Source organism: Sinocyclocheilus anshuiensis, unplaced genomic scaffold (genome assembly GCF_001515605.1).
Source record: "Sinocyclocheilus anshuiensis isolate Anshui unplaced genomic scaffold, SAMN03320099.WGS_v1.1 scaffold874, whole genome shotgun sequence".
NCBI lineage: Eukaryota > Metazoa > Chordata > Actinopteri > Cypriniformes > Cyprinidae > Sinocyclocheilus > Sinocyclocheilus anshuiensis.
The window spans coordinates 442,252-455,507 of NW_015538065.1; the positions used below are offsets into that span (position 1 = coordinate 442,252).

General features: G+C 38.7%; 1 protein-coding gene across 1 annotated transcript in view; it reads right to left on the minus strand.

Annotated features, from left to right (window-relative positions):
• Positions 1-13,256, minus strand: part of LOC107683510 (NADH dehydrogenase [ubiquinone] iron-sulfur protein 2, mitochondrial) — a 22,953-nt gene that overhangs the window by 2,200 nt on the left and 7,497 nt on the right. The window contains exons 8-12 of the mRNA XM_016479566.1: positions 3,562-3,647; positions 3,103-3,222; positions 2,266-2,395; positions 1,132-1,227; positions 474-557 (exon numbers count right to left, since the gene is read on the minus strand). Of these exons, the coding sequence (XP_016335052.1) occupies positions 474-557; positions 1,132-1,227; positions 2,266-2,395; positions 3,103-3,222; positions 3,562-3,647 (516 nt within the window). The remainder of the gene's footprint in view (positions 1-473; positions 558-1,131; positions 1,228-2,265; positions 2,396-3,102; positions 3,223-3,561; positions 3,648-13,256) is intronic.

The window sequence follows — 13,256 nt, forward strand, 5'->3', positions numbered from 1 at the left end:
AAAAATTTTTTTTTTTTTTTTTTTTTTTTACAATTTGTATTCAAAGAATCCTGAAAAAAAAAAAAATCAGTTTCCACGGAAATATTAAGCCGCACAAATGTTTTCAACATTTATAATAAGAAATGTTTCTTGAGCATCAAATCAGCATATTAGAATGATTTATGAAGGATCATGTGACACTGAAGTCTGCTTTGCCATCACAGGTATAAATTACATTTTAAAATACACTGAAAAAAATTTATTTACATTTTTTTTTTTATTGTAAAAATATATTACAATAGTACTGTTTTACAAAATTTTGATCAAATAAATGCAGCTTTGTTGAGCATAAGAATCATCTTACTGACCTAAAACTTCTGAATAGTAGTGTATGTTCTTTTTATTATTTAAAACGCTTATTTTATTGTTGAGCATATTATAATTGTTGAGTATATTATCATAACTGAATCATAATAGTCAAATGATTTAATTACCAAGTGAGCAAAGCCAGGTGCCTTGATCTTGCAGCGGTAAGGTCTGCTGGAACCGTCAGATACCAGGTACACACCAAACTCACCCTGCAGCACAACACAGCTGAGTGTGAAGAAGGAATGGGAAAATAATATAACAACACTTGTTCTGATTCCTCTTAAGTCCGGTTATTTAATGGGTTTATTCGTTTATTCTATTAGTACTTACATGAGATTTTTTGGGGAAAAAAATAAGATCAGCCCAAATTATAAGTTCAGTTCAGATTTCAGTAGAAGTTTAACAAATCAGTAGTCAAATACACTGTGTACTGTATGGTTTTGCTTCACTGAGAATAACCAGACCATAAAAGTCATTAATTCGGAAATCAGACACACATTGGTCATGCTGCAACAACTGAATCTATAGGATTGCTGAACAAAAACAGCACCACAAAAAAAGTACCTTTACACAGGACCACAAAGACAACAACTTTAGAAAGCCACATTCCCCACATATGCATGGAGAGTTAAAAATTCACCAACAACCTCACCATGCTGGATGAGAAGACGACCAAAAACCACTGAAAACTGCCAATGAGGCCAACGCAAAAATTTCTCTTGAGAACAGTAATGGTGTGTATGTAATTGTTGGTCAACACATGCTCATGTGCGTTACACTCACCTTTGGTGCCTCTACAGCGGTATATGTGGCTCCCGGAGGAACCTGGTAGCCCTCAGTGTACAGCTTAAAGTGATGAATGAGAGATTCCATTGATGTCTGTATGAAAACAAGTCATGGGACGAGAGGGATGTTGAAGTGTGTATTTTCTATATAGAAATATTCAATTCGTTTATAACTCTTCTCATACAATTATGATTAAGTCATTCGAAAACTATGTTTAACATTGTGGTACTTCAAAATGTGTGATCATCTGAACTATGCAACACTGGATTACACAATGGCTTACTCAATGGCTTGAGTTTGGGGCAACAGGAAGGGACCTTCCTAAAGGAGCATGCTGCACAACTTCTTGTCCAGGCCCTTGTCATTTCTAGACTGGACTACTGCAATGCTCTTCTGGCTGGACTTCCATCATGCACAATCAAACCCTTACAAATGATTCAGAACACAGCGGCACGACTGGTCTTCAACGAACACAAAAGGGCCCATGTCACACCTCTCTTTATCTCCCTGCACTGGCTCCTGGTTGCGGCTCGCATCAAGTTCAAGGCACTGATGCTTGCATATAGAACAGCCACAGGCTCAGCATCCTCCTACTTCCACTCACTTTTGAGAATCTACATCCCCTCCAGAAGTCTGAGATCTACGAGTGAGCGACACCTCGTGGTACCATCACAGAGAGGCACAAAATCACTTTCCAGAACGTTTTCGTTCACTGTTCCTGGCTGGTGGAATGAACTTCCCACCCCTATCCGGAATGCTGAATCCCTGACAATTTTCAAGCGACAGCTGAAAACTCATCTCTTCTGTCATCATTTGACTACTACTTAAAAAAAAAACAAAAAAAAAAAAACTTTGCTTTCTCTTTCCTTAACCTCTCCCTGTCTAGCTTATATTACTCTGAACAATGCCTGAAACTTTTGTTTTGCAAGCACTTCCTGTGTTTATTTACCTCTTAATGATGAATCGCTTACTGTATTCCTCAATTGTAAGTCTCTTTGGATAAAAGCGTCTGCTAAATGAATAAATGCAACACTATGTATTTGACTCACTAAAAAAAATAGAGGAGTGTTTGAAAAACCAGAAATGACACCCTGCACCTTTAAATAAGATACATACGCAAGCATATCTTACCTTCATCTCAGATCTCTTGGGTGGGGCTATTTTAGCATCATCTACCTTGATCTCTCCAGCAGGCATTTTGTTGAGACACTGATGCATGATGTGCAACGACTGTCTCATTTCCTCCACTCGGCACAGATATCTAAAAACAAGTTCATATTTGTCACTGATAACATCCAATATTAAAGAAGCATGGCAATATTTGTGGTAACACTATACAATTAGGTCCCATTAGTTAACATTAGTTAATGCATAACCTAACAATGAGCAGTACATTTGTTACAGTATTTATTAATTTTCATTAATGTTAGTTTTTTGTTATTTCATGTTAGGTCAGTTCCATTAAATAATACAAACACACTTTTGATTTTAATAAGGTATTAGCAAAGGTTAATTAATATAATCTGAGATTTATGAATGGTTTCCAAGCATTATTCATTCTTAGTTTTGAGTAATTAGTGAATTTTCCTAATGTTAACAAATAGAACCTCATTATAAAGTGTTACCATTACTTGTATCTCTTCCTATATTTGAATCCAATGCAATTTTCAGTAATAAAATCAATCGGTGACAATGTTCATTACAGTATAATTTAAATGTTCTTCAAGCAAAAAATCATATTACTGATCATGTTTGTTCGGTTAGTGTCAAGTTCTCACAACAAAGTTTATCTTTTTTAAGCGGCATACATCATGCTACATTTCACATGTGATACCATCAGCATATGTGGTGAGAAAGCTTAGTAGAGTCTAAGACCAATTTATAGCCTGTGGCTGCATTTCGATTTCCTGTCATTCTGAACTTCCTGAAGCTCTTAACTCAGTCTAGAATATTAACATGTGCGGTCACCTGTCATAGCAGTCGCCATTACTTCCAACGGCCACGTCGAAGTCCACCTCGTCGTATTTATCGTAGGGCTGACTCTTCCTCAGATCCCATTTAATACCAGAACCTCTGAGCATCACTCCGCTGAAGAAAGAATAATACACACACTACTGACAATCTGACACATCAGGATACAGCACTCTCTGGTCAACTTAATAAAATCTCTTTGAATTACAGTGTTGCATTTGTGGGTGATTTCACAAGTTAAGCTACGATGATGATGATGACGATTACATCTCACCACATAAAGACTGCTATTAGAAGTCCCATTTGGATTTGATTTATTGATTGGGAAAGGTTTTTCTCCGTCACTTACTGTCAGACAGATCATCTACTATAGCAACTTCTGTGTTTATGCGGGGGAGAGAGAGACACTTGAGCAGCAGCTCTGATCAATCAGATACACTTAATACAATGCTTTACCTGAATCCATAATTGAGTGCATCCTCTGCTCCAACTACACCGATATCAATAGTTCTGTTTCTCCAGATACGATTGTTGGTCAGCATCTGAAACAATATTGCAGTCATATTCATTTAGAAACTCCATTTATTAATTCCTATCAAATTGAAAATACATGCATTTTGAAAAAGAAACATCTATCTTCATGATTAGTAAGGCTGTGTTTACACTGCAAGTCTTAAATGCTCAGATCCGATCTTTTGTCCATATCTGATTTTTTGGTCCCCGTTTAGTGTTTCACTTTAGACACGACTGGTATCTGACATCGTTTTTACATTAATTCCTCCCCAAAATGATTGTCAGTAATCACTTTATTATGCATATGGTAGACCGTCGGGTTTTCAGTGGTTGTGCTATTAAAATTATTTATGTAATTCACGTCGAGTAGCCATTATTATTCCCCAGCATGGACAACCGTTGTCATGGATTTTTTACAGCACGAAATCAAAATAATGATAATTTTCATTTGCTATTTTATCTACAGCTCGTTAGATGTGGAAGTCTGAGGTGAAAAAGTAGCGCTGTAAGATCATTTGTATTTGAATGAATTCTAATAAATTGTTGAGCGAGAAGGAGAGAGAATGTGTGAGCGAGTAGCCTAATAGTGAAGCTTGTTGGTTTAATTACAAAAAACTCATTGCTGAGAAATATAATGTAGCTTTTACATTACATTTACATTTAGCAGATGCTTTTATCCAAAGCGACTTACAAATGAGGACAATGGAAGCAATCAAAATCAACAAAAGAGCAATAATATGCAAGTGCTATGACAAGTCTCAGTTAGCCTAAAACAGTACACATAGCAAGGATTTTTTTAATAGTTACATAATAAACAAAAAGAAAACAAAAAGATAGAATAGAATACGAATAGAGAAAGCTAGTGTTAGAGGTCTTTTTTTAAGAAAACAAACAGTTAGAAAACAAATAGTATTTTTTAATTATATAATAAATAAAAAGAAAATGGATAGAACAGACAGGGTATATACAGGAATCATGGAGTTAAATTTAATACCTTTTAAGACCTTTTTAAGACTCTTTACATACATTTTAAGAACTCATCGCCACTCCAAGTTTTAACCGGTTACATTGGTGACATTTTAACTTACATTTACTATATATTGATTGTAAGATAGCGCAACTAAACACACTTACTTTGTGATAACTCCTTATCAATACAACATAATTCAGAAGTGGGGAACGAAGCACAAGATAATTAATTGAGTGAATAAACAAAACAACTGACAAAACTTATTGAGGAGGGAAAATAAAGCTCTCCGAGCTAACGGGACAATGAGTTCACACAGTATATTCAAAAGATGTAGGCCTATTTGTCACATCAACTCAAACCAGCTGTTTTGTGGAACACTTCTCATGATAAACATCTGACTGATCAGACAGTTTACCTGTGATTACGGAGTGCTTGATTTGATGCAGACTTGACAGTGTCAGTATTGCACCTGATCATGTCTGAATGATCATGGAAGGTAAAATAATGATCACAACTATTACATCATTTTATTTGTGCATCCCAAGCCCATGCCAGTAAAAAAAAAAAAAGCCCAAAGTAGCGCAATTACCATGTCCCAAATATAAAAATGTAATTTCCATCCCTAAAATACATATTTTACATTCACTGTTATGACCATTTATCATAAACACAGTTCAAATGCTTCCTACTAGTGTGACCAAAAACATTTAGCACAGTTTTATTACAGGTAGAATGCAAAATGTTTGAGTACAAGCATTTCAACCAAATGTAATTTATGCAATATTTCAAACCTTTAACCCACTGGGGAAAATCAACCCATGGCAACAGTTTAAAAGCAGCCTAACCCACTGGGGAAAATCAACCCATATGGCAACAGTTTAAAATCAGCCCAATTTCGTGGAAAAAAACAACAACAACCCTGCATCCAACACGAGCTGCAGAAGTCAGATTTGACTAATCACGGGTCAAAAGTAAGGAGAGATAACTGACAAGATGTTGGAGGATTTGCTCCTCAACAGATCCCGAGCTCAGTGACGAATATTTTTTATCGTAGGATGTGCTCCCTTTACACAGTGTGCGCGATCGCGAAAGTGAAAGTGAACTACGACTGCGAGCGCTCATTCAAAGGGGATTTAAATACCCCACATGTTGATAGCGGTGCCCTGATGCGTGAAAATTATATACAATATTAGAATGTTTGCAGGAAAGGACACAAAAATCGTGGGAGCGGATGGGAGCGTGCGGTCAGGCCCGGATTAAGAGCACATAGGGCCCTGGGGCTATAGCAAACCCAAGGGCCCCCTTCATAGTAGCCTATCTTGGTGCCACAACATTTTCTATTACAGGAATAATTCGTTTTTGTTTTGTTTTGTTTTTTAAATCAAATCTCCAACACACAGAGATACAAGGAGTATGCACACTAAATATTCCAGCCTACAACACATTAAAAGAATAAATATAATAACACCAGATATATGAAGCCAAAGAAAACAGGTTTCCAGAAGAAGAAGAAACAACTTTTGAGCATATACAGCTCCCTTAAGGAGTTTACGGTAAATAGTTTTATTATTAGAAGGTCTTCTTTCTGGCCCTAGAAGAGGAGAATCATCAGGGCTGGACTGGTGTTAAAATTCTGCCCATCTGGCCCACACAGTCCCCCATAAATGTTTTGCTGGGGTTAGGGCAGTTGGAATAAACAAATAAATTATTTATCAATAAATAACAGACGAAAAACAAATTATATTTCTGAATTCTTAAAATGCATTTAACAATATTAATATTCCATTATATTGCAGGCTCTTAATTATTGAATTCATATTTTTCTGCAATTAAAGTTAGAAATATTAAATTCTCCTTTGTAGTTGCCCTAATGAAAAGCTAATTCTTGAATCCAGAGTTAACTATAGTATTAGTAAACCTTATAAAAGTGACTTATTGCCTTTATTTGACCCAATATTTGATAGGCAATAAGTAGCCTATAACAATTTTCGTGACATTAATAATAAATATAATTAATGCCATATTTCTACAGTGTCAGTAACTGCATGTTATGGTGCTGTGCGGATTAAATTGCTTAATGTAGCTTCACCACAGAGACTTTACTTTTCACATATAATAACTGATATAAGTGTCGCGTGTCGAATTCAAATGGGCAAGCGCTGCTTATTATCACTTCAATAGAGCAGTGAAAGTGTCGAGCTGCAGTCGTTGTCAGCACTGTGCGGGCGCGAGACACCGGTCCGGTGGGGTCCAACTGTTCTCTTGCGCTGCGCAGTTTAATCAGGTAGTGCCGTTTCATCACTTGTCTTTCAGTGTTTGTTTCCCATGTGCTACAGTAAAGCAGAGGTGATTAAAAGATACCCGCAACTCTAGTGTAAACGAGTACAAAGACAATTTTATCACTCATATGTTTTGGACTGAAATAGCGCAGACACTAATATGTGCAAGACCTATCTCAATATGTGGGGGCGTGGTGGGATTTCGGCAATCGGCACACAGGGAAAAGCTCGGGTGCTCCCGATGGCCAATCAATTCTAGGTCTACTTTTCCTTTCCTTCACAGCCAATCATGTCGGGCCCCCTCAATTCACGGGCCCTGGGGCTTCAGCCCCGCCTAGCCCTTATGTTAATCCGGCCCTGCGTGCGGTAATGGTCAGAAATTTAGCTAGAGCGGGATCAACAAGCCCTGCACTATCACGCAGCGGCGCATTCAGTCAGTGAGCGCTGTAACAGATGACGTCAAATCTTGCGGGATTCCATAAATAAAATACACAGAACCCCACTATTCGACAAATATACATAATGAAAAGATGATACAAAATGTAATACCTTGGAAAATGGCATTTGAGACTTTTTAATACTTTTTAAGAGCCTTAATTTTCTCTAAATTGATTTATCAACTTTTAATACTTTTTAAGACCCCACGGACACCCTGAGAGAAAGCTAGTGTAAGAGGATTTTTTTTTAAGAAAACAAGCAGTTAGAAAACAAATAGAGTGCAAGTCTTAAAGGCTTAGGAGGCTTTGCTACTGTTCGGACACTCTTGCTTACTGCTCCGCGCTTTGCTCTCTGTTTATGTACTTTTCTCAGATTTTTCTAAGAGATTCTAACTCCAGCAGATTAGCACAGTGCTAACACATTTTTGGCAGAAACACAAACAGGGTTCGTACACATTTTTACCAATACATTTCCATGACTTTTGAGACAATATTCATGACCTAAATGTTCCATTATTTTACAATAAGAATAAAAATCTGTTCAAATTATCATAGCATATGTTAACTAAAATGAATGACTATTAATGCTACTCGTTTGCTTTCTTGTTTTAGTAATAAGTACAAGCTGCAACTGCGCCAGACGTTACTCCACATTTCACATATCACATCACTGAATATTATCATTTATTTAACTGTGTGGCCAGGATGGCCATTTTGGTGTCATTTTGTGTGTATTTTTGCTGCTTAAATGCAACAAGCTGCGCTTTAGAGCCCTGCATTTCAGCCCGAGCCCAACGGCCCCAACTTATTTATGGCTTCGGGACAATTTTCACGTCATAGCTCAGACACGGGCCAGGCATCAGGCTTGCTTCCTCCTTATTTTTATATTTTAGATATCCATCAATTATTATGGTGATGACAAAGATTTGCCGCGCTGGTGGAAACAACACGAGACTGTGCTACCGCGACTGTCAAGAGTAGCTCGGACGGTGTTTAGTGTCCAGCAGTAGCGAGTGCTGGAAGAGTTCCATTTTGAAGCGCACGCAAAGCTTGCCGCAAAACGCCAGCAAGTAATTACCATGATGAATGCCCCAGGGGAAATAGAATATTTGCAGGGTTTCGGTTCATTTTTGTGAAGCGCTCCTGCTCAAGACCGAGACAGCAGAAAGCGTATCCTGTTTGTTTTCTAAAAAAGCACAACGTATGCTGATATTGTGAGTGCACACAAATAAAAGTAGACCCTTAACAGTCCCGAATGATGTATTACTCTTACCTTTATGAGCAAAAATCTGTCTGCCACTGGCCGCTTGGTTGTTACTTTAAAAAAACAAAAACTTGAATTTAACAAACAAAAACATTTTCCAAACATATTTCTAAATTAGCGTAATAAAGAAACGAAAATATATATAACCACTTATGCCATTAAAAACGAAACTGAACTATTTTAATGGCTACAACAGCAGCTGTGTAATTGGGGAAGAGAGAAAGAGAAAAAAAGACACGGGCTCCAGTCGGACTCCGCCAGTAATTCTGATAATCTGTCGGATAAGGGCCGGACTAGGGCATATGTTTGAGGCCCGTGCAGGGTTCTGCTGAGCTTATTTGGTAGCAAACTCAATTTGGTACTGGCATGGTGGCACTTTGGATGTGACTGCGCACCACCTCTGGAGCCGTTTGAAGAGAAAGTCAAAGAGAGAAGACGCGTACAGCTGAATCACTCTGTCATTCGCTGTTTTCAAATGACTGATTTGATCAGTCTGTGTGGACTGGACTCAGTCTGTAGGTTTGATTATTTACTCATCAAACCTACATGCTATAGGCTATTGAATAAATGTGTGAATATCCATCATTTTAAAGTCAAAAGCTGCGGGAATGAGTAAAACTATGCGATATAGCCTATGCGCAATCCCGCACCGAAATTCAGGACCTGATTAAACACAATTCTATTATACAGAGTTTTGTGAAATAGATTTCAATGACTTTTCCAAAACTTTCTGGGTTTATTTATTTTTCCAAAACTTTTCCAGGCCTGGAAATTGGTGTTTTAAAATTCCATGACTTTTCCAGGTTTTTCATGACCGTACGAACCCTGCACAAACTAAAAACCATTCGGGACTAGAATAATACCACGAAAAAGAAGACTCTTTGCCTCCCACTGCCTGCAGCTTGCATATATTGCGTGATAAGTCAATATATTGATTATTGCGACAGGCCTACCATAAGCTTTTACAAAGGATTGCGGTTATTGAAACAAAGTTACTTGCTGGACTTCAAAAACAGGTGGAACACACAGCAGACTGTTGTCACGGACCCCCTCAGCATACAGCCGGTGAGTCCCGTGAATCTAGTGAATCACAACAGTTAATACCAAGTGTAGAGGAACAAGCCAAAACTGATTGACACACTAATCGATGGCACAAACAGGGAGCGAGACGCAAAGGCACTCGAGACATCAGATTGTCGCGAGTATCTCATATTGCTGCGGTAGCATCCTCTACCCCAGATACGGCTATGACAAGGCTTGCAAACATTGGTATTCTACCACACCCTATACATCTTGAGAACAGATTTGAAGCATTAATGAATGTGGGTGAGGAATCCCCAAATGTGAGTGAACATGGATCATATCAGCCAGGACAAGGTTTGCAGACATTGGTATTCTACCACCCCCTATACATCTTGAGATCAGATTTGAAGCATTAATGAATGCGGGTGAGGAATCCCCAAATGAGATTGAACATGGATCGTATCAGCCAGAAGCTAACATCGCTACTAACAGGCGCTCAAGGTCAAACAGACAGCGGGATTCAGCCCAGAGCGCAGCCGAGCCCAGGACTCTGATAGTGGGCGACTCCATTATCAGAAACATCAACAGCAGGACTACAACTACATGCTGCTTTCCTCAAGCAACTGTCTCTGATGTGAACAAGGAACTATGGAACATTCTAATGAAGCACAAGACTGCAAATCAAATCATCATCCATCTGGAGAAGAATTATATTCGGAAAGAGCAGTCAGAACTCCTTAAGTAGGATATCAGTGAACTCCTTGAAACACTACGAAGACTTAAAGTTGAGTCGTTCATCAGTGGACCACTCCCAGCAAGGGGAGCTAACATATTTTCACGGTTGCTTGGGCTGAATACATGGCTACAAAGAACCTGCGGTATAAAAGGAGTTAACTTCATTGACAACTTCAATCTTTTCTGGGGCCATAGACAACTGTTTAAACTGGATGTCCTCCACTAGAGCCCGACCGATATGGGTTTTTTGGGGCCGATACCGATTCCGATATTTGGGCGTTAAAAAAAGGCCGATATCGATATATCCGCCGATATTCTTTGTGTGTATTATAGTACACTACCGATCAAAAGTTTGGACACTTTCCCATTCGTGTGTCCAAACATTTGACTGGTACTATATATAGAATACAGTATATACATAAACAGAATATATATACATAAATACATTTTTTGCAATGATCACTCAAATGTGGTGATCAAACACTTATAATGACGTGACAAAGATATGTAATGATGGAGACAATTCCATGATGGACAATTTGATGGAGGCATTTAACAATTTAACAATAAACTTTATTCAAAATGAGTCTGACATCAGTGCACTGAACAGTAAAGTTGAAGTTTATTCAACTTTAATTCAATTCCATTCAACTTTATTCCGTTGAAGTTTATTTCACTTTGGAACATTCATTCACGGATTTGCGCTACTGTCTTCACACACAGACAAAACTTACTAGAGAATTGTGACATAATTTACCTCTGTAAATAAATATAAATTCATGTCTCGCTCACTTTAATGCCCTTTGAATGTAACGTGTACGTTCCCTTGGAACTGGAATCATGGCGGAATCACACACACACACACACACACACACACACACACACCTGGACAGAGTATGAATTACCACAGGACTTCATATCAGCTTCAGAGTCATCATGTGGTTGAAACATCCCACAAGGACACTGATAACACCACGCAGCCAAAACAACCAATGCTCATGGACATCACGGCTGAGCCCTACCCACAGAGCTCATCACAGACGGACTGTGACGCATCAGAACAGCTCCAAGACTCAGCACCCAAGGACGACTTTCTGGAAAACAGCCAGGGAAGCCAGGACAACATATTTCAGCCACCAGAAACAGCAGAGCCACAGCCCATCTCACCAGACACATTATCCCTCTCTCCAGCATCTCCACTTCTAAGCTTCTCACAGAAAATGGAGGAACTGGTGTATGCTGGGACCAAACTCTCCCAATCTTTCGCTGCAAGCCCCCAGATATCAACTAAAAAACAGCAGGCCCCACAACCACCAAAGCCTGAGGGCCCAGCTCGCCCTCCTCCTCCTGTGAGAGCTCTCCGGCCGTTGCCACAATGCCAGGACCCAAACCCTCCATCTGCTCTAGGTGAAACAAAAACAACTGATAGCAGCTCTCAGTGATATGTGCCTGGTCCCCGCTATGATAGCAGCAACATTCACGAATGTTTACAGAACAAGCAGGAACCCAGTGTGCCTGTAGCTTTCTCTATTTCTGTTTTATCTCGTGATAGAAAGTCTAAGGCCTTCTCATGCCAAACAACAGACCCATCTAATCTGCGGCCCGTTATGAATCAAACTAAGATTGCTTTTGAGACAAAAAACAATGACATCAAGTTAGCATTTTTAAACATGCGCTCCCTTTCTGATCAATGACTTAATAACCACAAACAACCTGGATTTTTATGTTTCTAAACAAAACCTGGCTAGAAGACAGCTGCAGTAAAACAGTCCTCAATGAAATAGCCCCCCCTAAGCAGAGGCGGACAAAGTACACAACTCCATTACTTAAGTGAAAGTACAGATACTGCTGGTCAGAATGTTAAAAACCTATGGGGAAAAAACAAAACAAAAAAAATATGATAATTATTTAACACCCCTACCCACCCCCACAAAAGCAGGATGGTAGTGATCTCACACAGCTCTGTACACATCTATGTGTAACCATTCATCCACATTTGAACAGAGTTGACAGTGAAATCACTGTAAATACAGACTGATAAGGAAGAAAATAAAACATCAAACCTGCTTTAAAACCCAGCAACACAACTGTTGCTGTATAACTTTACAACAGCACCACTGCTTTAACAAAAAAACAAAACAGCAAGTTTTATTTGACATTTAAATCAAAAATGTAAAAAATGCCCTCTAACTGTTTTAAACACTTTTGACCTGATTCAGCATGTGCATGGACACACACACAGTCGAGGACACACTCTAGATTTACTCATCGGTAGAGGTCTAAACATTTCATCCATTGTTATTAAGGATGAAGCACTATCTGATCACTTCTGTATTTTCTTTGATATATTCATCTGTTACCACTGAATTTAGATCTGTCTGTCAGAAAGAGATGCATTAACGAAAACACTAGTGTGCTATTTATGGAGGCTAGAGCTTTAACTCCAAGCATTTCTGCAGCCTTTGTTGATCTTCTCCTTGATTCTTTTAACTCAAACGTTAAGAATGTTATTGATGATATTGCTCCTGCAACAGTCAATAAGAAGAATGGTAGACAAAAATCACCTTGGAGAAAATCAACAGCAGTACGGAGTATGAAAAGACAATGCAGAAAAGCTGAGCGGATGTGGCGGAAGACGAAACTTGAAATTTACTATAGCATCTATAAAGACAGCCTTCATGCTTTCAATGTGGAACTAGCCACAGCTATACAGACCTTCATCTCAAACCTTATAAACAGTAACTTAAACAACACACACTCTTTTTGCTGCTGTTGAGAGACTGACAAACCCCCACAAGTCAGATTCCCAGTGAATTGCTCTCTGACAGCAAATGCAATGAGTTTGCTTCCTTCTTTTCTGAGAAGATCAATAACATCAGGAAGGCGATTAGCACATTCACAAGTTATGCAGAGGTTAGACAGATTCGACC